The sequence below is a fragment of the Antedon mediterranea genome, chromosome 7 (assembly GCF_964355755.1).
Source record: "Antedon mediterranea chromosome 7, ecAntMedi1.1, whole genome shotgun sequence".
Lineage (NCBI taxonomy): Eukaryota > Metazoa > Echinodermata > Crinoidea > Comatulida > Antedonidae > Antedon > Antedon mediterranea.
Window position 1 is genome coordinate 9,840,042 of NC_092676.1, and position 11,433 is coordinate 9,851,474.

At 33.4% G+C, this 11,433-nt stretch overlaps 1 protein-coding gene across 1 annotated transcript in view; it reads left to right on the forward strand.

Annotated features, from left to right (window-relative positions):
* The window catches only part of LOC140055733 (uncharacterized), a 39,718-nt gene extending 32,181 nt beyond the window's left edge, over positions 1-7,537 (forward strand). Inside the window, exons 10-16 of the mRNA XM_072101116.1 lie at positions 679-750; positions 1,214-1,279; positions 1,960-2,103; positions 2,479-2,550; positions 2,786-3,039; positions 3,462-3,737; positions 4,294-7,537. Of these exons, the coding sequence (XP_071957217.1) occupies positions 679-750; positions 1,214-1,279; positions 1,960-2,103; positions 2,479-2,550; positions 2,786-3,039; positions 3,462-3,737; positions 4,294-6,221 (2,812 nt within the window). The 3' untranslated portion in view covers positions 6,222-7,537. The remainder of the gene's footprint in view (positions 1-678; positions 751-1,213; positions 1,280-1,959; positions 2,104-2,478; positions 2,551-2,785; positions 3,040-3,461; positions 3,738-4,293) is intronic.
* The last annotated feature ends 3,896 nt before the right edge of the window (positions 7,538-11,433 follow it).

An 11,433-nucleotide genomic window follows, 5' to 3' on the forward strand; every position in this document is an offset into this window, starting at 1 on the left:
CAAATATGGTAGTAATATGAAGTCATCGTGTCCATTATGGACATTTCATATTTTTGTTGTCACGTAAACTTGGATAGTGTAGACTCTTTTTAAAAGAAAAGTTCAAATATAGATTTTCACTGAAAATGTATATAATGTCATTAAGTAAAAATATGTTATTTAAGTAGAATTATATCCATCCAAAGGCAAATTAAAACAAATAAAAAAAAAGTAATTAAATAAGCAAAGAGCTAAATTACATTGCATTGTTTTCGGTCAATATAGGAAAGTTGATTTGGAGTTTACTACAAATACAAATTCACTAAACAGAGATAATTGAATTTATTATTATTCAATTGTTTCATTTATTTATATTAATTATATGAATTAATGTCGTATAGATATAATCACCAGATTGTCTTAAAAAATAAAGAAATAACTGGAAATTTGTTTGTGAAAATAAAAAATAATAACTCCAAAAACGAAGAAAAAAATTATTAAATAAGAATAATTTGTAAAAATTGGTTTCTCTCAATTATTAAATGAAGATTGAAAATCAAAATCATATTATATTTTTTGCAAGAATCACTGAAAACAAGAATGGATGTTTGGCATTGTATCGAAACCTATTTTTAACTTCGTATTAATCATTCATTATAATATATTGTGGTTTATTAATCCGTGTGCTATTTTCTACAGAGTCATCGACAACTGTGGATTCTCTGAAATACCAGAGGATCTATGCAAGCATATGAAAAAGTTAACAACCTTGTAAGTTGACTAAAAACAATACAGTTCATTCACTTTAGATAAATATCTGTTTTTTGCTGTTTCACCTGACTTTTCATGTCTTTTTCATGACTTTTCATACACATAGGTGGCGATATTGTGTGTATTGTTTTTGCCGATACAAACTCGAACGGAATGTTTAGTCTTTTGTATACAGTATAACATTAGAGTTGCTTGCGCTCCAGGAGGCGCTATCACTCGATTTACTGAATATTGATCCTTAATAATTATGGCATGATATAAGAGCAGTTAAAATTCTACAAAAAACCTGTACTATTATTTGACAAACTCGACATGGTTTGACGGAAATAGCCTAAAGTAGAAGGATTTAGTATACGATCATACTATTTATATAATAATATTATATAATAAATCCGTTACTCATTCTAAACGACTAAGCCTTAATGATTATTGTCTTCATTTATTTTATTCTATTTAAATACAGAGAATTGCATTATAATAACATCAAAATGATACCCGATCTTTCTGGATGTACAAGTTTGAAGATGATGTAAGTTTAAAGAGAACGTTATTTTAATTAGTTTTTGAATACGTCGACATGTTTTTGTTGTTGTTATCATTCAGTAAATCCGATAATTAGAACTTTAAATAGTATATACAATTAGATGAAGGGTAAACGACTTAAAATATGAGTCAGAGGACAGCATGAACTGCGACCTCGATATTTAGACGGCTCTAATAAAAGAACGTGTACACAGTGCGTCTATAAGTGATCAGAGTACATGAAGCCCTTGTGATCCGCAACCTAACTTTAAACACTTGTAAACATTGGATTTTACATAGTTCACATATTAAATTGAAGCGAGTGAAAAATGATTATGTATTCATTTTGATCGTACTAGAATACTACTAACCGTCAACATTCGAAAACTGAAACAATATATGAATAACTATAGGCCTTCATTATATAATAAATCGTAAGAAAAAAATGTAAAAAACGCTGTGTAAAGTCACACTTGATAAATTGAAGATACTGCAGTAGCCCTACTACAGGTAATCGGCTGACGGAACTCTGGTATTGACTCGACTCGACGATCAAAGCTTTCAAAAAGAAAGTTTAATTTTAATGTTATTCTGTTTGTCTATAAACCACAGCTGCTTATGTTATACAGCACAAATAATACATTAATTACGTTTTTTTTATGATAGTTTTTACTTATTCTTTTGTAGAAATTTGGGTAAGAATGCTATAACCTCATTAGACAACTCGCCTTTCAAAAATCTGAAGAATTTGCAAGACTTGATTTTACATAAGAACAAGATAACGCACCTTCGAAACGATTCTTTACAGGGATTGGAAAATCTGTTATACTTGTAAGTTAACGTTATGAATATAATTCTTTTAATTGGTTACACAAAACTGATTCAGCTGAATTCCGATCTGTTTTCAGATTGCTAGTGAGAGTATTTAAATCCATTTCAATCAATATCAAACCATGTTAAATGCAAGATTTTCAGAAACTAGAAAATAAAAGTAATAAAAAAAATAAATTTTACGTCTTTCTGATTAGATGTTTAGCAAGTTACCTTTTGGTATCTGAATCGTTCGTACAAATTGTTTATTGATCATTATTTTGATAACCAGTTTGATCCAGTTTTTGCATGCTAAATAGTCAAAAGAATCATGGATAAGATAATCAAATTCAAGCTTACTTTTTTAACAAACTTTAATATTGTTTTTATTTGCAGAGATATGAGTAACAACTCAATTGTACATATTGACGAAGGCACCTTTGTTGCAACAAAGAATTTAAACGATTTGTAAGTGTTTATAAAATAATTAAAACAACGCGTTTAAAATATACTGTACACGCCATCCAAGCACTTGGATAAAGGTATTTACCACTAGAGTGTATATCACAAATAACTGAAATAAGTTTTTATCATTTTTATTCATGATTTAGCGATTGAATATGTTACAATCTTCCAAAACGATTTGTTAATGGAAACTATAATAATGGCATTATCCTAAACATTGCAAACATTTAATTCACAGAAACCTTGCGAACAACGAATTCCCAAAATTTCCCAGCATAGGTTTTGATTCACTTATCGAATTGAAGGTGGCATTTAACGATAAACTACTGGATTTTCCACCGAAGGAAAGCTTCCCGGCTTTACTGACTCTAAGAGCGGCTTCAGCATACCATTGCTGTGAATATTTGAATAAACAAGTGGATCCGCTAGAACTGGAAGAAGAATATTCTTGGCTTGGGGGACACGAAAACGCTACAAACTGGTCTAATTATGGTTAGTATTGTACTTATTTCGTTGGTGGTATTTACCGCACTGTATAAATGTATTTCATTTTATCAATGGCGTTAATACAGTGTATAAAGTGTACTCGAATATTCAGGCACAAGCGAGACAGTCTCTCTATTACTGTAAATGCGTACATTAGCAACCTCGAGTTATAAACACTGTAGTTTGTGTTGGTACTACTACAATAGAACAGCGTATAGATCAGCATTTTCAATGAGTGCGTAACATCGCTCAGAGCAGGGAAGAGTGAATGCATGGTACTCTTCCCTGCACAGAGGGCACAGAGTTTCTCAAGTTATTGTTTTTTGTTATTATGTTATTATATTCCAGTCGGTTTTTTTTGTGTCATATTTTTGTCTGTTCCAGCAAAAGAATTCTGTTAAAATCAATTAATTTCATTTTGTCTATAGGTAATTATGTGTATAAGTCTTTCGAGAGTTTCATGAGTTACTATGAACCATCGTATGAAGGGACCTACGAATCGGAATATGGACTATCAAATCCCACGACACTCGAAGAAGATTCTCTCTTTGAAGATACACTTAAACGTGTGGGTGACGTAATACACAATAATATGGACGAAGACACGGTCAATATGGATAATTATGATGGATCAATGAATCGAGAATATTCATCTGCGATTGAATTTACAATAGAGAACATTGTAGATTGCAAGCCTATGCCAGGTTGGTAATTATACAATATTCCAAATGCAACTAGATTTCTAGTACTGTACTGCATATCCATATCATTATGACTTTTCCGGTATCCATAGACAAATTCCGATGCCTATATAATGGTTGGTTAAGTGTTTACTTATTGGGTCTATGATACAGACGTAAATGTGAAACGGAAGTTGCTTATGATACTGGACAGGGCAATGTGAGGTTTAAGCCTACAATCATTCTCTTGCCAATATTATCAATCGACGCCCGTAACACATTCTCAAAATTCTAAAATGTTATTTCCAATGCGTCATTACGAGCAATTTAAAACGGTTTTCATATTCTTGTTGTGTTTTCACCTCGACGGTAAGCAATGGTGGGACTCAGTAAATATTCTCAAACACAAATCTTGGCATGAGTGTGTACTTATATGAATTTTATTTACAATTCTCGGGAGGGTCGGCACCAAAAAATAATTTACTTTCATCTGACATTGCCCTCTGGATGCTAATGTCTCGCCGCATTCATATCAACCGTCAAATTAAAGGATTTCTAATAACTTATTGTTTACTTCCAGATCCGTTCTGGCCTTGTGAACAACTGTTGGGATCATTGCTGCTACGTATTGGAGTTTGGATTGTCTTTATAACTGCTATTATTGGTAATGCAACGGTCATCTTCGTGATTTGTGTAAGCAGAACAAAAATGGATGTACCACGGTTCCTTGTTCTTAATTTAGCCTGTGCTGACTTTGCGATGGGAGTATACATAGGAATATTAGCAATAGTCGACGTTATGACGATGCACGAGTTTCGGGAACATGGTCTTCATTGGCAGAGAAGCAATGGGTGTAATGGTGCTGGGTTTATGGCTGTTTTCTCAAGTGAATTGTCAATTTACACTTTAACCGTTATTACTTTGGAAAGATTCTATGCTATACGTCATGCAGTTAATCTTAACAAACGTCTGAAGCTCCGAACAGCTGCTGTTGTTATGGTATTCGGTTGGATATTCGCTATGGTATCGGCGAGTCTTCCTCTGATTGGCATCAATAATTACCATCGTTATTCTGTCTGTCTGCCGTTTGAAACCCGTGACATTACAGCTTTAACTTACATTGCTACTTTGATGATATTAAATGGATTTGCATTCCTTGTGATTCTATTGTGTTATCTGAGTATTTATCTTGCAATTCGTGGTTCTCATGCCTGGAACTGTAATGATTCGCGAGTAGCTCAGCGGATGTCGATTCTCATCTTTACTGACTTTATTTGTTGGGCGCCCATAGCGTTCTTTAGCCTTACCTCAGCGTTCGGATTGCATATCATAAAAATTCAGAGTGCCAAATTTTTAACAGTGTTCATACTACCAATCAACTCTTTCTTCAATCCATTTCTTTATACTATATTTACACAACATTTCAAGAAGGATCTCAAGAAGATGTTACAGCGCTTCCTCTGGATACCGACACCAAAGATTCAGTACAACAATCGCTCAGCAAGTCACAGCGTTGGAAGACGCATGTCTCCAGCAAGCCATGACATGTCAAAGAGGTGGCATCATGAAAGTGACTCTGGATTAGGAAAGAGCCATCATGGTGAACCTCCAGTAGTGATTGTTTCAGTTCCTCTTGATCAACGGCAACATACTCCCAGATCTAGTCCTCAGTGTGCAACAACCGGTAGACCCAGAAGTCGTTTGGAGAGCGAGAGTACTATAGCAACAAGAGTTACTATAGAAAGTCGTCTGTCAACAACCATGCAAGATTCGTCCTGTTTTGAGACTTCCGATGATGAAGACGTACGAATGAATCGACGACGCAGTTCGGCGATGCCTTTAATGCAAACATCACATGAACCGCAAATTACAGAAGAAGACGTCACTAAAATGTCTCCACTGACCCGACTTCGACATTTTTCTTTGTCTTTGTTGTCACCTCGAAGCGCAGATAAAACGCACGAAGCAAAAAATAAACAGTCAATTGGTTCGATTGATTCAGAAGTAGACCAGTATAATCCATCAGTATTCTCACGGAAACCAATCCGCAACGCACGTTTATTTGATATCCGGGGTCCTTTTGAACGATCACGTGGGTCTTCAGAAGGTAACTGTTCTCCGACCGCAGATTGGGATAACTTAGAAGTTCGAACAAGAGCCAATTCATTACCAGAAAAAGGTAGAGCTGGTTCTTTACGGTTTAAATCGCCTCCAGCGACGTTAAAAATCAGAAAGGCAGGTGCTGCCAAGGGCGAAATGCATCGACATCCTAGCGAGATCCAACATCTTCTTCCACCAAGTGAGCTTCCTTCACCTCCATTGGCAAAACGTTACACAAACAAAGTATGTCCATCGACCAATTTATCAACGGAGTCTGTTTGGCAGAGGCGGCCTAACGACATTTCAATCCTGCAATCTCAAATGATAAATTCGCAGTCTCCTCCATTCGCAGTGAGTACAAGAGAAACAATGAGAAGACTGGATGCCGCAAAAGAAACAACGTTATGAGGCATTCTGTATGACATGGCGCATGCGTAGTGTACGCAGTGCGTTGAATACATAAATAATAAGGCATTCCCAGCGTTGTGAGAATTACTACCTCTAATAATCATTGGTACTTCATCATCTCTATCGTTATTTATTATACAAATAATTATATTTATATATCATCCATCAGAAATGTAATTCTGTCCCTTCAAACAAAAATGATTATTAGGATTTGTGTTATTAGCAGCTGTTTTTTTTCTATACACAATATTTTCACTAAACACTTGCCTCACCGACCCAAAACAAATATATATATTTTTGATAAATAATAATTATTGTCTCTTAAAGTTTGACTTTTGTAAGTTCGCTCTCAAACTAGTATTGTGCTCAACATTGTTTAAAAAAAACCAGAAAATATTACCTTTGCTTTTGGGTCTAAAGTTGTATTACAACAAAACAAAATTAGTATTATTTTGTAGACGGCAAAGTAATTACTTTAATTGTAATGTGTTGATCACATGTTAAAGGATTAAACTCAAATGGACAAGGCAGCAGGTGCTGACTAAATGTTCATGTATGACATATTTGCATAAGGAAGTCGGTGATATTATACAGTCATTTAATTATAATATATATTCGATATAAGATCTTGTATACAGTATTAAACATGGTATCTTTCCAATTAAAATGTTATACATTGGGACCAATCAGAGACATAATAAACAACATGAAATTGTATAGGCCGATATATATATCTCATCTAGAGGCGATGAAGGCGCTCGGTGGATATACTTTTCAGTAAAATATCAAATATCTTATTGTAGACTTCTGCCTATTGCCAATATTATTATACTTACTGTGCCTATTGTAGACACAGACAAGTATTAATTACTATTAAATTGGAAGATACTAGGCCTAGTTGATAACATGTTTATAATATATTTTAATTATCATTATATACTTATAAATATGTAGAAATATCTTATAGACATACAGTAACATGTAATATACGTCACGTTTATAATTTTATATATATATAAAATATAAAAAATTAAATATATTATTAAACGAAAAAAATTATATGTATGGATAATGTCAAATAAAAGCTCTAAAACGAATCTATTTTGATGACGTTAAAATAGAATATAGTTTGATATATTGTGAAGTTAATTAAGTTTAAATTATAAGATATATATTATAACATTGTACATTTTATATAATTATTGAAGTTGTGTGATTTTGTGAGAAAATGAGCTGAGTGCATAAAATGTTTTTAAAAAAAAGGCCTATATTAGCAAAAATGTGTTTTGCTAAAGCGTGGTTCCCACTAGCGACGTAACGCAACGCAAGTGAATTGACCAATCACAAGCGATGGCTTATTCGCTTGTGATTGCTAACTGTCTATAACTTCGCTTGTCATTGGTTAAAACGCTTGCATTGCGTTTACGTCCTTGCGTTACGTTCTAGTGGGAACCAAGCTTAAATATTATGGTAGATTTCAAAGGCTACAATTTATTATTATTGATCTACAAAAGCACGTTTACTTGAGCTTGGTTCCTTAGAACGTAACGCAAGGACGTAAACGCAACGCAAGCGGAGTTATAGACAGTTAGCAATCACAAGCGAATAAGCCATCGCTTGTGATTGGTCAATTCACATGCGTTGCGTTACGTCCGACGTGTTGCGTCGCTAGTGGGAACCACGCTTTACTGGAAACTAACGCGAATAACATAATGTTGTATAGACAGATATTGTCATTGTTTGGTTTATCTATGCAATATTAGGCGGCCGTATTGTTTATTCTGGTACCTTGCTGTGCACTCGTTCAGTGTAGGCTTAAAGCTTGTTTCCCACTAGGACGCAAGGATCTAAGCACAACGCAATTAGTAATTTGACCAATCACAAACAATGGACTATTTGAACTTTCGCTTTCATTGGTCAACAAGCTTGCGTTGCGTTTATTTCGTTGCGTTGCGTCCTACTGGGAACCAAGCTCAACGATAACTTGATAGAATCTATATAAAATAGTATGTTTAGGTTATGGTCATTTTGTAAGACAAAATAATAACAGTATCAGTATTAAATAGAATGATGTCATACAAATTAATTAGGCTACCGACGGTTTTATATTTTATAACATTAAAAATCAAATTGATTAAAGATAAACTAAGACTGATGTACGTTCGACAACTTTTACGACAGACAGTTGTTGAAGTCTTATAAACACGTTTCCAAATTAATCATATAGGCCTAATTACCGCGTATATGGTAAATTGACGTCACACCAGACCATATTTAGAAGATACGTCTAATATGTTGTTATAGTTGCAAATTAAATATTATTATACCATTTTTAGTAAAATTGTCTAAAACATAATAATTTGTCGTCATCTTTGATACTCATGTATACCTGTAAAGTAATTTTTTACCAGCTTTGTACAAAAATGCTTTTCTAAATAGTTAACATATTAAACATTATTAAGGGTTTTTATAATAATCGTATTACAATGAATGTACGTACCGGTACCATGTGACCAAAGACTATTACAGCTATTATACTGACTTGGTTTGTTTTTACATGGCGAATGGAAAATCATTAAATACATTTTAAAACATGGGTCCTACTAATACGCCCTGTTAAGTGCTACGCACCGGGCTTAAAAATGTAAATTATACGAATCAGGTTATTTTGACTGCGATTATATAATTGTATAATTAATATTTTATACACGTAGCACTTAACAGGGCCTAATGTTTTAAACTTGGTTTTAAACATGTTTTAATCCTGGACTACCGTACTGATAGCGCTTAGCAGGCCTTGGTAGGAAACTAAAATATACCTTCGATATCTTAGGTGCAATGGAATCCCACTGTGGATTAGTGAAATGGGAATGTTCAAGGTAGACTTCCAACATAATTAACTAATAAGTAGTAATTTTGATTTTGTTTTACTGTTGGAAATGTTATTAAAAACAAAATGCAGTTTGCTTTTGATTAGATGAAGAATTATCAATGTCACATGTGACCAATGTAAAATTGTAAGTAACATTTTGGGGTTTTGTTTGTTGTATTACTTTATAGCCTAATGATAATCTTGTAAACATTCTTAACGTAGGCCTAATTTGTAAGGATTATTAATGAAACAAAATGTGGTGTTTCGATGTAAAAGTATTGTGTAAATAAAGAAAATAATTATTGAATATATTATGTGTCTTAAAGATATAACGACTTTCGTCTCTACTGAGGGTAGGCCAAACACATTCATCTGTTTACAACGACGACTCAGATGAACCAAATAAAAACACCTGGGTAACCCTATACAAATTCGAAATATCCACTGGGTTTATTAAATGTGAACCAGCGTGTATAGCAATTACACTGCTTTTTTTTATGGCAATAGCAAGTAGCAATTGCACCTCTATGTGTTTGTTATTTATGGCAATACCATGAAGTAGCAATTGCACAGATATTGGTTTTCTATTTATTTATGGCTATTATCAAGTATAGAAATTGCACAGCTATTGGTTTGCTATTTGTGGCAATATCAAGTATAGCAATTGCAAGCTATTGGCTTACTATTTGTGGCAATATCAAGTATAGCAATTGTACAGCTATTTGTTTGCTATTTGTGGCAATATCAAGTATAGCAATTGTACATCTATTGGTTTACTATTTGTAGCAATATCACGTATAGCAATTGCAAGCTATTGGCTTACTATTTGTGGCAATATCAAGTATAGCAATTGTACAGCTATTTGTTTGCTATTTGTGGCAATATCAAGTATAGCAATTGTACAGCTATTGGTTTACTATTTGTGGCAATATCAAGTATAGCAATTGCAAGCTATTTGTTTGCTATTTGTAGCAATATCAAGTATAGCAATTGTACAGCTATTGGTTTACTATTTGTAGCAATATCAAGTATAGTAATTGCACAGCTATTTGCTTGCTATTTGTGGCAATATCACGTATAGCAATTGCAAGCTATTGGCTTACTATTTGTGGCAATATCAAGTATAGCAATTGCAAGCTATTGGCTTACTATTTGTGGCAATATCAAGTATAGAAATTGCACAGCTATTAGTTTACTATTTGTAGCAATATCAAGTATAGTAATTGCACAGCTATTTGCTTGCTATTTGTGGCAATATCACGTATAGCAATTGCAAGCTATTGGCTTACTATTTGTGGCAATATCAAGTATAGCAATTGCAAGCTATTTGTTTGCTATTTGTAGCAATATCAAGTATAGCAATTGCACATCTATTGGTTTACTATTTGTGGCAATATCAAGTATAGCAATTGCAAGCTATTTGTTTGCTATTTGTGGCAATATCATGTATAGCAATTGCAAGCTATTTGTGGCAATATCATGTATAGCAATTGTACAGCTATTTGTTTGCTATTTGTGGCAATATCATGTATAGCAATTGCAAGCTATTTGTGGCAATATCATGTATAGCAATTGTACAGCTATTTGTAGCAATATCAAGTATAGCAATTGTACAGCTGTTGGTTTGCTATTTGTAGCAATATCAAGTATAGCAATTGCAAGCTATTGGCTTACTATTTGTGGCAATATCAAGTATAGAAATTGCAAGCTATTTGTTTGCTATTTGTAGCAATATCAAGTATAGCAATTGCACAGCTATTTGTTTGCTATTTGTGGCAATATCAAGTATAGCAATTGCAAGCTATTTGTTTGCTATTTGTGGCAATATCATGTATAGCAATTGCAAGCTATTTGTGGCAATATCATGTATAGCAATTGTACAGCTATTTGTAGCAATATCAAGTATAGCAATTGTACAGCTGTTGGTTTGCTATTTGTAGCAATATCAAGTATAGCAATTGTACAGCTATTGGTTTGCTATTTGTGGCAATATCAAGTATAGCAATTGTACATCTATTGGTTTACTATTTGTGGCAATATCAAGTATAGCAATTGTACATCTATTGGTTTACTATTTGTGGCAATATCAAGTATAGCAATTGTACAGCTATTGGTTTACTATTTGTAGCAATATCAAGTATAGCAATTGTACATCTATTGGTTTACTATTTGTGGCAATATCAAGTATAGCAATTGTACATCTATTGGTTTACTATTTGTGGCAATATCAAGTATAGCAATTGTACATCTATTGGTTTACTATTTGTGGCAATATCAAGTATAGCAATTGTACATCTATTGGTTTACTATTTGTGGCAATATCAAGTATAGCAATTGTAC